Source organism: Gavia stellata, chromosome 2 (assembly GCF_030936135.1).
Source record: "Gavia stellata isolate bGavSte3 chromosome 2, bGavSte3.hap2, whole genome shotgun sequence".
Taxonomy (NCBI): domain Eukaryota; kingdom Metazoa; phylum Chordata; class Aves; order Gaviiformes; family Gaviidae; genus Gavia; species Gavia stellata.
The window spans coordinates 25354765-25374548 of NC_082595.1; the positions used below are offsets into that span (position 1 = coordinate 25354765).

At 35.3% G+C, this 19784-nt stretch overlaps 1 protein-coding gene across 1 annotated transcript in view; it reads left to right on the top strand.

Moving 5' to 3' along the window:
* The window catches only part of ADSS2 (adenylosuccinate synthase 2), a 38253-nt gene that overhangs the window by 10022 nt on the left and 8447 nt on the right, over positions 1-19784 (top strand). Inside the window, exons 2-8 of the mRNA XM_059832211.1 lie at positions 6891-6993; positions 9516-9584; positions 10315-10365; positions 12633-12699; positions 14706-14813; positions 15119-15200; positions 17048-17174. Of these exons, the coding sequence (XP_059688194.1) occupies positions 6891-6993; positions 9516-9584; positions 10315-10365; positions 12633-12699; positions 14706-14813; positions 15119-15200; positions 17048-17174 (607 nt within the window). The remainder of the gene's footprint in view (positions 1-6890; positions 6994-9515; positions 9585-10314; positions 10366-12632; positions 12700-14705; positions 14814-15118; positions 15201-17047; positions 17175-19784) is intronic.

The following is a 19784-nucleotide window of genomic DNA, read 5'->3' on the forward strand; positions in this document are numbered from 1 at the left end:
TCATAATTTCATGAATTGTTTGAAATTATATTGTTGGGGGAAAAAATAGGTGTTTGGTTCTCCTCTCACTTTGAGCAAGCTCGTGTTTTCTCCTGTTATCAGCACAAATGTTCAGTGTCAGCTGGTGGCAGTTACGCCTTCAGCATTGCTAGCAGCAGTGTAGACGGCAACTGGTAATCTGAAAACTGGAGACTGGGTCCAGCCATGAAACCAACCTCCCTAACTTTGGTGTGTTGTTTCAAAGTCTTGAGGAACAACAGTGGGCCTAGGTATTGACTACAAGGCAAAGTTGAAAGTTAAGGAAGGACAAGATTGTATTTGTATTACTTTGTATTACAAAGTTCATGCTCCTGGCAGTTAAAGTTGGGGAAATTCAATTAGAGACACAATTTAACATCGTAATTTGGTAAAGCTGTGGGCTGCTGAAAGGGCTGATCCCTTGGTCACCAAAGAATCCTTAGGGAGAGGAGACAGAACTGTTACAAATACTGTGTTGAAAGATACAAGGAGAAGAAATAGCGTGAGGAAAGGAGAAAGGACAAACAAACTGAATGCTTTAATTTTTTTTAATCTACCTCAAAATACAGTGCTAAGAAGATTGTTGACTTCTGGAAATCCAGTTTTGGAAACCTCAGAGTATGCTAAAACTGCAATACTGTGCCTTGATGGAGATGCACAAATAAATGGTGCTATATCTAAGCAAAGTATGCTTGGGACTTCAGGAGTAGTAAACCTGTGTTAGCTTCTTATGGGGTTTGTGTGTTGTTACTGGTTCTTACTGTTCTTTGTTTTGGGGAGCTGCTTTGTTGCTAGATGGAGAATCTGTTTTGTGTTCTGTCCTTTAGCAAGGCATGTGCATATTTTTCCTATATACTCAGTTTTCTTTGATGAAATGAGCCCAAGTCCAGAGGCTGTTTTCTAATGTAAAGAAAACCTAAAGAGAAATGGTTTGGCTTTTTTTTTTTTTTTTAATAAATAGCACTTTCTCTTCTAAGTGAGCTTTATTAGAACATAAAGGAGAAGATAATTTATATTCTGACCTAGATAGCCTAGTAATAACCTAATCTAGTGAGATATTTCGGTGTTAAATAAGCTAAAGTTAAGCATTATGCATATTACATTTATAAAGTGCTTGGTCTCTGGTGTACTATTAACAAGAACTGATTTTTTTCTAATAATTTCCAACAATATACTTCTAGTTCACAGTATTTGAATGCTAGGTAATGCAGCCTTTTGGGCAATAAACACCTGTTTTTCTGTTGTGTTTGTTGTCTGACTTTGTCCTTGGTATGTTTCAGGGATGATGCTGTACTAAGAAAATTTTCAGGTAACTAGCAGATACCTTTTGGCCGGACTTCCAGAATGAAAAGGCTTAAAGTAAAAAATATTGGGATATTCTAGATTGTGTCTATTGAAATGAAAAGCTCATGCCGTGTAAGGATTCTGCTGTATGTATCCAAACTTGAAGGATGTGTGCAGGGGTATACTTAAAGTATGCAAAAACCAATTTATCTCCTCTGTGGTAATTGTATGTTTAAGAAAATAAATATACACAGTTGTTGGTAGGATAAAAATTAATCTTCAGTGATTAATGTTTAGAGTATTATGAATTTTTTATTATTCTTTACATTATATTTTTTTTCTTAATAGCTGTTTAAACTGACAGAGACATGAGGTTTGGGGAGGAGAGGGGAAAAAGGTTCTTAAATGACTTTTAAGAGAGACAGTCTTACTTAGGTTCAAAATTTTGATTCTGCTGTTCTGGTAGATGATCTGTAGATGATACGATACTGTATCTGATATTGTAACATCCTGTGAGATGCAGCAGTGAAAAAAGAAAAATTTTCACAAAAATGTTTTTAGGAAGTGCTTAAAGAAACAAGTGGGGCGTTTTTTCCGTGTGTGGTTGGTTTGTTTTGTGTGTGGGGTTTTTTTTTTTTTCCTTTTTCTGAATAATATGTTAGATCAGTGGGGTTAGACAACTCTTACAACAGCTGTATTGGAGCATGGAAACCATAGAAGCAGAGGGAGAGAACACAAAACTTTATGAAGAATGTTCAGTGGGTTTGTGTTTAGCAGGTACTTGGACCTTGAAAGCTTTCTTCTGGTCCCACCTATACTTCTTATCCTGAATGGGTTTTTTTGGTCTTCTGCAAGTTTAACTTGCCTAAAAATTGCTAAAATTATCTTTCTTTTTTTCTTAAAAGGGCTTTCTCTCTTGTCTTTTGCATTAGGAATTTGCCTTTGCTGTCTTTCAGAAAGCATCTTTTGCATAATTTTGGAATAAAATATTGCTTTGCAATACCAAGCAAATAAAGTCTTGAGTCTGTTCGACGTTCCTGACTATGTTATGCTATTTCATCTTATTGATTACCTTTCTTCTTAAATCTTTTTTTGTTCTTTTAAATCCACATGATATTATTTCTCTTACTCTGGCAAAGCCAGCTCTGTCTTGTCTGCCTGACCTCCTCCACAGTCTGCATTCTGACTTCTGGAAGGGCTTCCTCTGCTACCATTCTGCAGAATGGGAAGAAAGCATCCCAGTGAAGAAGTCCTTTGTTCAGAGTGCCACTGGTGCTTTCTTGTACCTCTCATGTATAAGAAGTCATCTTCTCCACCCCACCCCACCCCCCCCCACCCCCGAATCTTTTCATGCAATCCATCTATTTGTAGCTGAATCCAAAGTTGCATTGCCTTAATGAATATGTTGGTTACGGTACACTTCTTGGCTCAGCTGAAGGAAATCTTGCTGCTATGCAGGGAGAAAGGGAAAAGGAGCCACCACTGCATGCACATAGTGTATTCCAGGCTAAGCAAGAACATCTTTTGGTCTTGCTGTGCACTTGGCCTCTTTGTGTTGGCCCAAGGGTAGACTGATTACTATATTTAGTTAAATAGGGAGTATTGCCAGCCTCAAGAAATGACTTGTACATCTTAATTTCCCTCTGACAAAAGCTTTATACAATGTATTGAAGATCATTTGAGCATGAACTTTGTTTAACTAATAGTGAAAATAAATTCCACAGTTAGTTCTCCATTAATAATGTTTAAACATTTGAATCAAAGGAGTATTAGCTTGAATGACCTAACTGGTCCCATTTGGTTTAGTGTGATGAGGGAGGAGGACTGAGAAATCCAGATGGAAAGCACTGAAGCAAGGAGTGACTTCATCAGTTTATACCTTGAATTCTGCCCAGAGACAATGGTTGCCTACATTACATAGATGTTGGCATTATCATCAGTTTCTGGAGGAAGAAAAAAAACAACAAACCAAACCCAAACCCCATAACTTAACAACAACTCACCCCTCCACCTCAGTACCACTAGAACTCTGAGTTCAGGTTTCGGTAATTAGAATTGTTTACGAAACCCATGTTGTGCAATGTCTGAATACACAACATGTGTACACTTTACTGCTAGTTCACTGTAAGTGTACAGTGTGAACCATTCTCTTAATATATTACAATTCCTAACTGTGTAATTATACACTTGCACTTCTGCAGTTAAGGTACAGCTTACCTGTAAATCAACAGCAGAATTTTGAAAACTGAATTAATGAAATGCTGTTGTTTTAATGCTCTCCTAAAATATGGTTTGAAATTAAAAATGTTTTTCAAAATGACACATCTTGACAGAATGACATCCAAAGCAGAATGGGGACTGACTTAATGTTCTACCAGACAGCTGCTATCAATAGTACTTTTGGGATTGAATCTTTTCATGTTGTAGGCATCATAATATTATAAACAACTAAATTCTGTGATTCAAATTTGACTCTAATCTGAAAACAAGGATTTGGAAACCTTAAGGTATTACTATGGCCTAAGAGTGTGTTCAGATGGTGATTCATCACACATAATGTCAAGTTTTCTACTTTAGTCTCTAGCAAAATCCCTTAAAGTATAACTGCTCACAGTAAACATGCAGCAATATGTATAAATAGCTTGCTTCTAGATGAAGTATGAGCTGTGCATGTAGTTCAAGGTTTAAAAGGTAAAATGCCATTTTTTAATTCTGTCAGCCATGGGATATTTTTCAATGAGCACAGAACCAACACACCTTGGCATCACTCAGCAGTGCAAGGGAGAAATCTTGACACCACCAAAAACCAGCAGCTATGTTCTTACGATTAAGAGAGTCTGAGGCTGCGTGCTGTACACCTTACTCAGGCAGACGTGACCACTGAACTTTAAGTTACCACGTCTGAATGGCACCAGAAGTTTGGCAAACTTTAAGAGACTAAAAATTTATTGTTAATCATGATTTAATATCTACAATGGCCAATTTTTCTTTCTCTTTATTTGACATTAATGATGCTAGAAAACCTCTTTTAAAAAATAAATAGAGAAGCAAAACATGAAATTAAGTCATCCAGTTAGTAGGGGATTTCAAATGAATAGTCATTCACTAATCTTAGTGTTGCTTACGGGTTAGTTCAGTTTGTTTATGCTGTAGTGGGAGAGTTTGGACTCGCCTTCCCATTTGTAAATTACTGCTACCTCAGTACTTCAGTGTTGTACTTAGACCTATTTATTGAATTTTCATTTAAAGCACTTCAGTGCTCATGTTAAATTTGTCTAGACTGATGTTAACAGTGGATCTAATAGAAGGGAATAGTTTGAAGGAATATGATGAGGAAGAAGATAACCACCAGTTTCAGCAGATGTACTTGACTGTAAATGCTACTTTAATACATAACTGTTCTTTCTTCCCCAAGAAGGGTTTTGCTTAGGTTCTCAAACACTGAGTAGAAAGCCAATGTCTTTTCTTACTCAAAAAAAGCTTCTATATTTTATGTAGGTATGTAACTTAATAGTTCTTAGAATATTATCTAATTTTGGAGTAACTTGCAGTAGTTCAGGAGTATCAGCACTGCATTTCAAAAATAGTTGTAAATGATCTACCTGCTAATGTAGCTAGTTAACATCCTTCTAAATCAGAGATAGAACAGTGGAGTTGGTAGACCGCTAAATAATCTTTCTTAACAGCTACTGTTGAGTAGAAAGGATGGGGGGAGGAGGAAGGTTATTCTTGAACTTTTATTATTTTCTTGAAAGAATAAGCCTGAAAGGCTTGCTTTATTTATGCATTCAATATGTTTCACATGTTGTGAATTGAAAATTTGGCATTCTCTGATTAAGTCAGATCATTTGCAGTGAAAGCCATCTGCATCCGGAAATCTTTACATCTTCTTCAAGGTACTGTTCACTACATGGAAAAACTCTACATTATACTACTAAATCATTTAAATTTTTCTTAAACTCAGACATTTCCTTTGTTGTGTGAAGGTTTGGAAGTCTTCCCTCTGTTTCCAAAGGAGGTGGAATAGCTGTAAGTCCTCAAATAAATAATGCTGAAATTACAAGAATTTCCATTGCTAACTTCACTGAGATTAGGCTTTTGCCTGTGGCATGTGTGTTTATGTACTGGCACAAATGTTTGATATCTAAGAGTATTCTTTATTTGTAATGTCAGATCCATGGTTTTATGTACTGCATTCATGCTTTGTAAATGTTGTAGAAGTAGTTAGTAGCTATTGAGTCCATTGCTTAGAAAAAATATTCTGTGATACATTATTCTGAAACATTTCAGTTTTATAATTCTAAAGATTAATATTCTATATAGTTTCTTTTTTCTTCTTCTTTTCATATAATGCCTTTCTTCAGTCTGTCTTGTGCTGAAAGAAGGCTTAGATTAAAAGCCTTTCCTTTAAGGCTTCTGTGAAGCAGTTTGTTTCTGGTGTGAGATGCCTGTAAAGGATGTTCCTATAGTTATGACAAACAGAACTGTTTTGTACATAACCTTTTCTTACACAAATGACTCGGTCACAAGAGAGTGTAAGTTTGTTTTCAAAAGTACAACAAACAAGAACTGGGGATATTTAGTAACTATTTTGTAATCTTTTTAGTTTCATAAGCCTATCTTGACCCCCTTTAAGACTTTGTCACAGGCTTCTTTTTGTATTTTAGACATATTTCACAGTTTAACAAATCTCTTAATACTCTCTTTGTGGTAATGAAAAAAGCTAGAAATGTTAAGTGTTAGTTTGATGTAAATGTTTTCCGATAACTTACGAAACTACAATTGTCTTAGTTGCCTCTAGATTCACTCCTTAACAGCACGTCAGATATAAATTACTTGTACTATTACAGACCTCTCTTATTGCTGAGGAGGTATAGAATGAATGAGTTAACTTTGCTGGTTACTATTCATAGAAAAACACTCAAAAGACTGAACCCAAAATTCAGAACAACAAGCCTGCACATTGCCAAACAGCTAGATTTATCTTTCCCAATGACTATATGGTTTTATATACTCAGTTTAACTAGTGATTTTTTTTTTTCTTTGCTAAGGTTGCAGTTCCACTTCTAATACTTACTCTCCTTAACTGTAATAGGAACGTAGTAAAACTGATGATGGCTTTTGGAAATGTTTGCATGTTCTAGAATATTTATGCTTCTGTCCAATAATTTTTAGAAATATTTTAATCTTATTCCAAGCTTTTGTACCTTTGATGAACCAAAATACTGTCCAAAGTCTATATGACAGATAATGCTGATGTTGAAATTGTAGAGTTTGACAAAACAAGTTCAGCTGATTTCCTGGGAGAAGGAGATCTCTGAAAGATCTTTTGTCAGTAACAGAAATGAAAGTTGCAGAATTGGAGCTGGAACCAGTTTATTCCATCTCTATACTGTGTGTTCATTTGACTTTTGTATCACTGGAGGTGTTCAAGGAACGTGTGGATGTGGCACTGCGGGACATGGTTTAGTGGGCATGGTGGTGTTGGGTTGATGGTTGAACTTGATGATCTTACAGGTCTTTTCCAGCCTTAATGATTCTGTGAAAAACTATTAACAGTTGTTTTTTTTTATTCTTTCCCCGCCCAGGGAGGCAATAATGCAGGGCATACAGTTGTTGTGGATTCTGTGGAGTACGATTTTCATCTTCTGCCAAGTGGTATCATCAATCCAAAAGTCACTGCATTCATTGGTAAGTGGGACATCTCTAAAAAATAGACAATACTGTAGTTACAGACTTCTGACATTAAAATAACAAAAAATATCTGAGGACATACAGGATCAGGATTTTTCTTCCTTTCATTCTCATAGGCCTGAACTGCTCTACTATCTTCTTAATACTGTCTTAACTCAGTTGTGAAGTGTGGATTATGGAGGTTTCATTTATTGTCTTGGATAGTTCATCTTTGTTCTTATCTGTCCTATCAATGCAAACAGCTAGCTGCGCAGCATATCTTCATTCTCCCATTCCCTCTTATTTTCTCTACCAATTATTTCTTTTATTCTTAGAATTCATCCTCTCTGTTTTAATCCTCAGCCCTGCTAAGTAACTACCAGTACCTATTGAAACATAGATCTTTCCTCCTTTTTCCATTGGATTGTGAAACGAATATTGACTCCAGAAGACTTCTGCACTATATAGTTCTTACCAAGAGGTCCTGTCAGGAGAGTACATTAGAAGGTTTAGGGCAGTGGCAGTACTATGTGATGTCAGGATCTTGCTTCCTGAAAGGGTGTTTAGATTGTCCTGTCTGTTGTCCCTACAAGCCTACTTACACCCCTCCCTTTCTTGGAATCTTGTTTCCAATCCTACATGGTTTTTTTTCTTTGGATTGCTTGTATGACCAACGAACTTAATAATGCTGTGTAAAATTTTCTTCTAAAAATGAAGGTAAATATAAAATACACAGTGTTATAACTATGCATGTGCTTGTGTGCTGTATCACAAATCAGGGGAGTCTCTGGGTCACTACAGGCTATGACCTATCAACACTTCCACCCTGCTTTTTTGATACCCAGAACTCCTGTCCCTTACACAGTGTACTTCTTGAAATCAGGACTCTATTGCCCTGCTCTTCCTATCACTTCTTCCTGCATATCTCATTGCTCTGAGCCTGTAGTCTTGCCTCTCAGCTTGGTACACGTGCCAAGAGTAAGTGGTCATTGACAGTTTGCTAAACACCATAGCAACTAAAGAGCCTCTGTCGCTAGTTACTTGATTCACAAGCGCTAGTTACTTGATGCACAAACGGTGCTTGCTGAATTCTTGGGTCCATCCTGCTTGTAGGGACTGTATACTTGCAGTCAGCATTAACTCTTTACTTGATGGGAATTGGTGGTTAATTGGCACTCTTCAGCTGTTATATTGTGACCTGATAGTGTGATAGTTTTAGATCAACTTGCCCTGCCTAATACTTCTATAGAAATTGAGCCAATGGGCATGGAAATAGATTCCCTCTGATGAAGGGGAGGTTGGGATGTTACCTGCTTCTAGTTTTGAGGTCTGTGGCAGATGATAGTACTTCTGTTCTCTTTTGATGTGTTACTGAATTATGTTTCTTGAAAGCCTTTTGAAGAAAAGCTTATTGCTTGGAAACAGTAAAAAAGAATGCTCATTTGCCATGTTTTGTTTGGTGGGCTCGGGGTTGAGTAGGAAAGACCCCATCCTTTAAAAATACAGTAAGCCGGAGAGGGCTTTTTACAAATCATCTTGTCTGTATCTGCTATCTCTTGGTCTTGTCTATTCTGAAGTTTGTTCTAGTTTCTTTTAAGTCTGCCTTGTGTTTAAGATCTCTTTTGGAAAAAAAAAAATTATCTGGGCTAGGATTCCACTGAAAAGGCTTATAGGTTCAAAAAAAAAAAAAAGGGCAAGGGCAAAATGGAGTATTATAATAGATCATTACTATTGATTAGGACTGTACCATGAAGGTTATAGTGCAGAAGTTTTAAATACTTTGTATTTTTGTGTTTAGAATGCTTTTATCTATGTGAAATTAGGTGATATGCAAATAGTTTCAAATGGCAGGTCCCTTCATTCTTTAGCTAGATGTTATCATACTGATAGCTTTGGATCTACTGAGCTTGGTATGACCTTAAGGTGGTTCAGTTTTGCTATATGGAAATGCTCCTTCTTAGGCACTCAGTGATGCTGGTTAATTGTATGAGCTATTGTTCTTTTTCTGAGCAATGTGACAGTTGTAGGAAAGCTTGCTTTTGATAGAGCTTTTTCCTCTGTTATTTTTGCTAGTCTGTTAACAACCCCAACTCTATATACAGAATATTCTGAGTCTATTTACAGCAGAAGAGTGCCTGAGGGGATGCTAGTGTTTATAATGATCATAGAAATGTGCTAAGCTTTTAAAAAACAATAGGGTTATTAAAGTGAAGTACAAAGAGGGAAGTTAATTTTAGATATGAGGAAGAGGAAGTTGCATTCTGGACTGTCCCATGATGCTGTTACTGTTTGTCCTGATCTAAATTGAAAGTTTGAGATTATTAAAAAGATTCAATGCATGTAGTTAGAAATGCATACTTTAGGTGTAAATCAGTCCTTTACAGACTAATTCCCAAGAATAAAAATTGCAATGTCTTGAAAGTTCAAAAACTTAAATAAAATACTCTGCATACAAAACATGAAGTGTCTTTGAATTGTTTGGAAATCTTTTTTCCATACTCAACATAATTCATTAAATCTTGTGTAATGGTTTTCTTCAGGAAATGGTGTTGTAATTCATTTGCCAGGACTCTTTGAAGAAGCTGAAAAAAACTTAAAGAAAGGAAAAGGTGAGAAAATGTTAAGGTATTATTCTTAAAATAGTTTGTGGGCCCCTCCTCAAAAGATTAGATAGAGGATACCTCCATTTATTTGCTAGTTTCTGACAAGAGTCTAGCTAGAAGTCCCAGGGCCCTCGTGGGAAGACAGGCAAAAGGAGTCTCTGTACAGTTTCAGAAGAGAACATGTTCTACATACAATTTATCTGCAGACATTTTTCTGTGCTTAAAGCAGTGAATTTAAGAAGTGAAACAACTTACTAAAGTGTGTTACCTGTTCATAGTTGTTTTACCTCTTACAATATTAGTGTACAGTTTGATGATATCTGTTAATGTAAACAAATGCTGTGGTAATCACTTCTTGATTCAGAACTCAGTTTTTTGATACTTTCTGTTATGTCTATGGCCATGCTTGGCAGCAGTCTACTGTAAGTGAGGTAAATCAATTGTCTAGATTATTCAAAAACAAAAAGCTACTAATTGGTTGCTGAAATTGAGGAACTAGTAGAATAGCTAGAATTCTTCCTCAGAATAAGCCTAACTTTCTCAGCTTCATAGGCTGATTATTTAGTTATTTAAGTTTTGATTATTTAAATCTACTTTTTTCTCTCTGGAACATGATTGCTCAATTTTTAAATAGATTGACTGAAGACTAAACATGAAAAGTATTTATCCTTTATATATCAGAAGACACAAATACTATACAAAACATAATTTGAACTATTTCATTTTGTCTTTTAAGGGCTAGAAGGCTGGGAAAAAAGACTAATAATTTCTGACAGGGCTCATATTGGTAAGTTCCTGTTTGTGGTTTGGTGTTTTTTGTTTTTTGGTTTTTTTTTAAAATCTTTGTTTTCTCTGAACTTTGCATGGCAGTAAAAGCGTGACAATTTTTAGCCATCTCTTTATATAGGTATGTACTTTTTCTTTGGATTGTCTCCATATGCTGCTTTGGTTTATTGAAGATCCTAGAAAAAAATCATACACCACTCGGGACCCTCCCAGGTTTATGTTCTAGTGACTCTTTAATCCTATTCCATAAACATAACCTAGTCAGGAAAGCAGGTTCGCTTTCCAAGCCAAAGATTAGACGTGCAAAGGAGTCAAAAAGCAGTTCAGAAGTTAATTGACTGAAGGATTCATTTCCCCCTTTGGTGTAAAAGCAGTGTTGCTTATAGCAGCTTTTCTGCTGGGAAACCACGTGACTGGGTGTGACTTCCAAATTAATGGGCTCCCTACCAAGTAAATTGCCATTTACTTCAGAAAGGAGACTTTATGGTAAGAACTCTATAGGGATGGAGAGAAGGGCTGCCCTCCTCGCGGGGAACTCTTCAGTCAAGCGTTGATTCCAGCCTGTGTTCTGGACAACTCTGCAGTTCAGAGCCTGGAGTAAAACAGTGTTTGGTGTCCAAATCACTATGACAGAGCTTCAGCGGCTCTTCTGATATCACTTCTAGGACATCTTTATTGCATAAATTCATCCTTTAAATTAGATCTTTAGATATTGTAACACAATGGTTCTGTAACTGCATGTGTCAGGAAATGGGCTTATTGCTGCTCTGGTAGTCGTCTTCTGAAGACGCAAACTTTTTAGATCTTTATCAGACAAAAGCATCAGCAAAAAGGTTTTGCTTTTGGTTTTGGTTGTTTGTTGTTTTGGTGTGGGGTTTTTGTGTTTTGTTTTTTTTTTTTTTTAAACCCATCTGGAATAGTTTAGTGAGTGAACATATTATTTCAGAATAAATATGTTTTTCCTTTGGAGTAACAACTGAGTTTGAAGTAGTTGAGTAACTGTTCCTAAGTTACTAAAATCCTTTCTGAGTAGAATCACTGTAGGTGAATTACTTGGAAATTACTAGATTATTAGGAAAACTGTTCTGCGATGATTATATTGCAATGGCAATGCTGTGAAGTTTTTATAGCTAAACAGGTCCTGAGTAAAAAGGACCAGTTATTGACTGTCATTCATAATCATTCAACCTCTTAATATAAATGAACTTTCAGAATGCTTCTGTTTTGAAAGTTTTGAAGACGGTCTGGAGATCTGTTGCCATGATAAATATGCCTTCTCTAAAATGGGTATTGACTATCTGTGAATGATTAGTCTGTAACAAAAGATCAACCAAAAATAGGTTCAAGCTGCTGGGGATAATCTAATCCTTTAAATTATGGGGATGTCAGGAAATAAACAGAAAAATAAATTGGTAAGGCAAACAAGGAAAACCACTCTTATTCTAGAGAGACTAGAGTACTTTATTAAATGGGTCTGTTTCTTGCAAGTTTTCAGTCTTTCCTATGTAATGTGTAGATTAGTTGTTTAACTTTTGGGAGATAAGTACTTAAGAAAAATAAGATGGCTTCTGCAAACTGTTGCACCACTGTTTGTATTTAACATGAGTCTTGTCAGGGTTTTGGGGTTTTTTTTTCCTTTTATGGTAGGCAAATAATTGGTGCAAGGAATACTTTGCATAATCATTGTCATTAATAATATGTAATGCTTTAAAAAAATAATCCGGGCTTGTGAATATGACTTCTGTTTACATAACAGACATTGGTGGTAGCTTTGTATTCCCAAATGTATTTTAATTGATGTTGTCTAAAACATAAAAATAAAATGGCTTAAGAAATCTGTAGAATGAATGAGAATGCTTACTGAAAGGTCCCACCTTAAATTTCAGCAGTATGACGTTTTTTACTATAACCTGTTTTTCAGGATTTTTTTCAACTGCATGTTTTCTTTGTTTGTTGTCCATACTTTTTTTGGGACACTACAAAGCTGAAATGGCTTAGTTATTCTGTGGGAGGTGTATACACAGTCTGCAAATATTCTACAAAAAAAAAAAAAATTTTAAAAAAAAACCCCAACTATTCCCTGTAGGCAAAATGTAACTTGTAAAAGAGGAGAAAAAAACTCTTGTCATTTTATTTGCCTCTCTTCAGTGTGTATATTTTTGTTTTCCACATTGATAAACAGGGCTAGAGTTGGTTTGAAGAAATCGTTACTGATACGGTAATTTGTTTCACACAAATTTTCTGCTTAAGTTATTTTTATTTTCTTAGTATTTGATTTCCACCAAGCTGCTGATGGCATCCAAGAACAACAGAGGCAAGAACAAGCAGGGAAGAAGTAGGTAGTTTTATTTTGTCATACATAGGGTGACTTAGTACAAATATATGACTTAATACATTGGATTTCTGTTATTGTTTCTCAACAAGTTCAAAAAAATATTAATTATCCTTGTAACTCTTCAGTGTGGAGTATGCAGGGATCATTTCTTACACTTTTGTCTTCTAGTGGCTAGCAAAAGATTATATTCTTAATGAAAGGGTTGTATCTTGTTATTTTGCCTTATGAAAAAGTTCCTAGTTCCTAATTTGCTTTATAAAAAAGGTTTCCTGATTCCTGATGTTTTAATTGTTTACTGGAGGTATTTGTTTCTGTAAAAATATATTTCTGTTTATGAAGATTGAAGGACCCCATTGTCATCTCCAAATAACTGAAAGGTCTGATATGGCTAATTTGGTATCTCATGATACTTCATTGTCGGAAATGCATGTAAATGTTCGCATTGTCTACTACATGCTTCTACTGACTTTCTGAAGCTTTTGAAACTTTTAGAAAATAGCTGCTATGTTTCTACCTTGTTATTTCCCAGTAGCTCGCTAGTTCTTGGGGATGGGGAAAAAGCTGGCAGAATTAACTGTGACATGTCTACAGCTGGGAAGTAATGCAGCACTATAGACTTCTGAGATACCAGTAAACTTAATCGCTCTTCTTGGAAGTTTGTCTATGTGGATGAAAAGTAATTCAGTCTTCCTTACTGAGACCTGTAAAAGGTATCATCCATGACAATAACCTTTAAGAGAGTGTCTGGTTTGGTCATACCTTGCTTCACACAGGTTGCAGTTGAGTGATAACTTGTCAATTATTCTTGCACTGGGTCATTTTCACACTTGACTGTGCTGTACCAGCTGCCTCATTACCTGTTATTTTAGGAATTAAAAACCAAACAGGAAGAACATACTATATGTATATTCTTCCATATATATATGTGTATTATTTTTATGAGCCAGTATGTGTATATCAGTTATTCTTGAATGTTTATGGAGCTCAAGCTAAAATTGCTATATGACAATATTTGCAATTAGAAACAGTCAGTCACTCAGCTACTTGTGAGAAGGAACCACTTTATTAGTTAGTGTTAAAGATTGTGAGGGAAAACCCAATGAAGAAATAACCATTTTTCTCCAATTAATTTGTTTTAAAGAAACCCAGGAAAAAAGCGACATTCAAAATCTCCTTAAAGTTACTTAATCTTTTGAGAACGATGGGGAAGATGTTTGATAATCTGCCTATGATGAGTGCAGTTTGGCTCCATTTTGATAGCTATTTAGCAAGACACCAGCAGAAGACACTTTTTGAATTAGCTGTACTTCTCTGACAGTGAAGTCAGTGCAAGCAAGTTGTATCTTGTGATACCACTGACTTCAGCTGAAAAAAGCTTTTCAGGCAGAGCGGGTAGGTACAGCTAAGAAAGAGAATTCAGGTTTTCAGAACCAGCTACAGTGTAAAATCTATTCCTGAACCCTTTCTAATATACAGCATTTTGAGTATCATCACTCTTAAATGCTTGGCAGTGTTTTCTGTTTTTCTGGCTCCAACTGAAGCATTTAGAATTAAATTAAATATTTCTTACATACAAACTTGAAATCCATACTGTTTGTGCTGTTGCTTTATGGAGGACTTTCTTTAGGTCTTCAGGACAGTTTTTTAGGAAGGTGTTTAGATAGTTTCAGTTCGTAGTACTGAAGGATGTTGTCTTGGCATTCAGTTCCTTAAGTATAAAAGTTGGGAACTGTGCACAAATAAATACGTAAGAGTTGACTAAAGTATGAGAAGTTAGTGGTTTAAAACCAGAATTATGTAGAAGATTAATATATTAATGTCTGTAAACAGTGATATTCTGAAACTAAGTTGCATACTAAAAGTATCTCATGTTTTAAATGCTTACAATAAAGTTCTAAATGCTCACAATTAACAGCATTTCATTTTATGCTAAGGATAGATTAGCTTTAAAGAAAAAACACCTTAGTTTTATATCAAGAATAACTCCTGTTATTATCTTTTGAAAGTTTGGGAACTACCAAAAAAGGAATTGGTCCAGTATATTCTTCAAAAGCAGCTCGAAGTGGACTCAGGATGTGCGATCTTGTTTCTGATTTTGGTGAATTTTCTGAGAGGTAATTTCTGTATTTTAATGCACAGTTGTAAGCATAGTTTTCAGTTTCTGGGTAGTACCCTGTGTAAGCAATTACATCTGGTTGCTGTTACTTTTTTTAAATTAAAATTATTTTTAAATATGAAAATAGTTTTATTTATAATTTTATTAAAGTATCTATTTATAATTATTAAAATATTTTATTGTTTAAAATTGTTTAATCACCAAATAATTGCAGATATATAACCATTAAAACCTGAGGTTGGTGGGGGCATGAGGAGGAAACCACCCAACCAAAAACCTTAGTGAAGCGTTTTTGCCTTCCAGGTTCAAAGTGTTAGCCAATCAGTACAAAGCGATATATCCTACCTTAGAGATAGATATTGAAGGGGAATTGGAAAAGCTCAAGGTAAGCCTGCTTCTGTCTGTTAAATGATATAATCACTGTGTGCAGTTACTGATACATAAATCTCTTGGTGACTGACGCTCATGCTTGTGTGAGGAGTTAAAACATAATACATATCATGGGAAATTGGTATGTATCAATTTTTAAAAAGTCTGCTAGCATCCTTAAAGGCACTTTTGACCCTGCTTTAATGCAGCATTTCAAAACTTGGTTTCAAGAGAAGTATTGTAAACTGTAAGAAAAAGGCTTGTAGAGGGAGAATTATTTTTGACCTCCACTTGCTCAAACATACTGGCTAGGAGAAAAAAACCCAAGACTGTAGTTGGGGAAGGTATGTTTCATTGTAAAGCAGACTATTAATTCCTTGTGTCAGAAACTTAAAAACTGAAGTAAATTATTATGCTAACTAATAAGCCTTAAGGAAAAAGAATACCGTCTAACAACATAGAAGAACGTAAGTTGATAGCAGCAGAACTAATGAAGCCTGATTGCCAGCAAACTAGTCTTGTGATTAGTTATGAATTCTGATTTGATGTTTTCCCTGCAGTTGGGACAGTTGTGAGACTTCTCACTAGTATTAATTCTCTTATGCCCAATAGTGCGATTTTTGTGGTGCACCAAAGTTCTTATTTGAAAAAATTATCAGGTGTCTTACCTTTACCCAGCCTTTTTGTTCATGCATTTTATAGAGACTTAATTGTATGAGACTTTTTTTTTTTTTTTTACCCCTTACAAAACTTCAATGAAATCTGACAAATTATTTAAAACCATTAAGGTATATGTGGAACAGGGGAGGGTGTGCACAGTTACATGTTTAAATCTTTCTGAAAATCAGGCCAAAGAAGTGATCCTTATTCTATCTTTAGTTGCCACTAAACTCAGTTTACCAGCTCTGTAACAGAGTAATATGGGAGTTCTTAGCACTTCTGTTTGTCTTACTTTAAATAATATCTGTTACACATGTTGAGTTGTAGTATTTTTTATCAATATGTAGACCTAAAAATCAGTTACAGTTGAGTGTTTTATAATGCTTTATAGTTTACTTAATACACACTGGGATTACAGAATATCTGAAACTCAGGGTGGAAATATAATATCTATTTGTAGCTTGAGGAAAAATACTTGTGCTTAATATTTGTTTTATGCTAATGCACTCGATTAAATTCTGAAAGACAAAGTGTTAAATTTCATGTGAAGTAAATGAGTAGAATGAGAACTTCAATATGCTCTCATGGGGAAAAAGGCTGTGTTACCAAGTGCTAATCTGAACATTACTGGCTTCTCACATCCAGCTACTCAGTGGCATTCAGGCACTTGACCCTTAATTCCAATAACTAACTCTTTACTTTTCCTTACAAACATACCTGTATATATGTCACAAATGAATGCTGCTTTACAATTGCGTGCATTTGTTGCCTTCAGATGGCCAGAAGTGGAACCCCCCCCCACATGCTGGTTTTGGGGCAGAAATTTTGAACGCTTGGAAATGAAATACTGAATACAATAAAGTATTGTGATTATGCTCAAGCTTGAATATTTCTAAAGCATTTCAAAAGTTTGGGGTTTATTTCTTTTTCCTTTTTTTTTCTTTTTTTCCTTTTTTTCCCCCTCTTTTTTTCTTTCCTCCTAGGAAGAGCATACCTGTCTGTTGTGTAAATCTGAGTCTAATGTTCTTCCTTCCCTTTTTCACATATTATGGCATATTTAGCATTTCTTTATGTTTGCTTTTCTTTATGTATTCCTTTTCAAAAGGAATAAGAGAATTGTTATGAGGGAGCAATAGCACTTGTACTATGTCTGGCTTTATCATAATGAAATTGTACTATACAATAGTCTTTTGTATTATTCAGGGCTGCATGGAAAAAATAAAACCAATGGTAAAGGATGGTGTTTATTTCATGTATGAGGCTTTACATGGACCACCAAAGAAGATCTTAGTAGAAGGTGCAAATGCAGCGCTGCTGGACATAGATTTTGGTAGGTATAACCTTTTTTGAGATGCATGTTGTTATGTACTTATGTTGTGAAAGAGGAACACTAAACATAAACTCTTTTGTGCCTAGCTGTTCTTACGCGGAAGTGTTTTGTGTTTCAGAAGAACAGTACTCTCTATGACTAACAAATAATTAGAGGGGGAAAAAAACTTTTTAATTAAATTCTTTCAAAAAGCTTTAGATTCTCCCAAAATTAATTATTTGAATGACAGTAAAGATCATGTGACTTTGCTTAAACAGAGTCTCGCTATTACTTCAGTGTCTATAAATTTCATATGAAATAACTCAGTTGTACACATCAATGGAAAACACTTGAAAAGAAAAATGGAAAGCTTTGAGGTGCAAAGTATATGTGCAAAATACATGTTGACTTTTGAAGAATCAGCTTGCATTTTTTTAAACCGTTTATATAACACTTAGTTTTCCACTGTTTCATGATGTAAGGAAAGATGTTGGGAATCTGGATTGCTAATGAGGCAAGAGTGAAAAAATTATCCCAAACAATTTGAAATTATAAATGGTGCAGTTTTTCTTAAAACTGTGGTTTTGCTAATAAAATTGGAAACTTCTTGATAGAAGCAGCTTTTTTTTTGAGATTATTATGTTTGTTATCATTACATTGTAAGGACATAAATTATACCTCTGTATAGGCATAAGCAGTCTATAAGATTGGCTCCTGCATTTTGTCACATTTTTCTTCAGTCTCACTAGCCTTGTAACTGCATCATTTTTGTTGTTGGAAAGATGCCTACGCCTGAAATTGAAGCCTGTAAGGACCACTGTCAAACAAATACAAAATTGGCATGCACTCTGCTTTCAACTGATAGGAATTCTGATATTGGGCATTTTCAAGCATATTAAGTTTGAAAGCCTATTCTTTTAAGAGGAAGATATGTCTAAGACTAGTCACTATAAGTGTAAGCACCAAGTTTTCCCATGATAATCTGAATATTGGAAGAAACTTCCTTTTTAACAAAAAAAAAAAAAAGGAAAGAAGTCTTCAAATACGCTTGTCACAGGGAAATGTTTGATGCAAAACTGAGATATTTGCAGAAAACTCTAGGGGGGTTGTTTTTTTAAGTACTGAGGATTTTAGATTTCATGTAAGTATAGGAAACGCAAATAGTCTGAAACTCATGAGGTATGATTATAATAAGTACAGAGTTGTGAGACCCACACACAGAGACAATATCTGCTCTCCTTAGGTAGATACCGTCAGTGGGTTGGACACTTGGGTTAACAATAGACAAGTCCTAATCAAAAGATTTGACAATGCCAAATTTGATTATTGAGCGTTCTGAATAAGGCTATTTTCTGTGCCTTGGTGCACAGAAGTGTTAATACTGAAGTGAGTTTTATGAATGTGTGTCTGTTGGCAGTAAAGATGGTAAATCCCCAGCCTTGCAGTCCATCCTGCTTTTCTGGAGCATGTAATGAAGCTCGCATGTCTGTGTGTCTGGGGGTGGGGGGGTCTTCTGTGTTTTTAAACACTGAGTGAGGATAAACCAATGTCAATATACCAGGCTGGGAGCTGAAAATGAGTAAGAATTGTCTCATTGACTCTGTGACATCCACTAGGTATATTTACCTGTCAGTAAAGAAAAGCTCAACTACTGTGTTCTGAGAAAGATAAAGATTAAATAGTTCTTGCAAACTGCTGTCACATATCACCCATAACCCTGTGTCTTTCTCTTGAGAGATTTGAGTTAAGCAAAAGAAGCTAGAGATACCAGAAGCTAGTCTGCAAAACCTCACTGAACAGTCTCTGAAGAATTTTGACCTTTTAAAGTTGTCTGTATGGCTTTCAGTTCCTTTTGTCTTGGCTGTTCCTCTCTTACCCATCTCTGACTCTTACATCAAAAGTAAAAAAAAAAAATGGTCTGAAGCATGAGGTAGAAGTCTCTCACTTATATGTAGTTACTGTGTGGCTAAAGCATTCGTTCACAGTTCAAATCAGCTAAGGACTGGCATGCTCTGTTTCATCTTCCATCACTTGAGGGGGAGGGGGGAAGTGTAAACCTAAGGATTTTGAGATGTTTAACTCATTTTATCTTTGCTACCCAGGCTGCTTTTTAAGTGAGGGCTGTATATTTAACTAGAGACAAACTCTCACCACTAATGAACTAGACTATATTCCAGGAGTCTTTTTTTCTTTTCTTTAATTGTGGAAATAATTTTTGTCATTTGATTATGTAAGCAAAATTGTTCTTTCCATAATTCTACATTTCTTTGCAATTTCTTATCCTTGTAATGTGCTGACCAGTTTGCAGAGCTTGTATTTTATTTTTTCTCCCAAATTGAAAAATGGTAAACCTGTGTTTTCTAACCTTTTAATACCATTTTCTTAAGAGTCTCCCTTCAGATTTTCACATTGTTCTATTAGTGAGTATATTTTATATAAGAGAGCAAGGCATGGTTTTCTGGTGTCTTATTCCAATTTTTGATTTGCATGATCATTCAGAATTGTTATGTAGTCAACTTTTGCCTCTGTTAAAGTAAGTGATAAGGTTTCTACCTTTTTCAATAAAGAAGGATCAGACAGTGTACGTACAAAACTAAGAGCTCATTAAGTATGTTCTTGACCACTAAATAC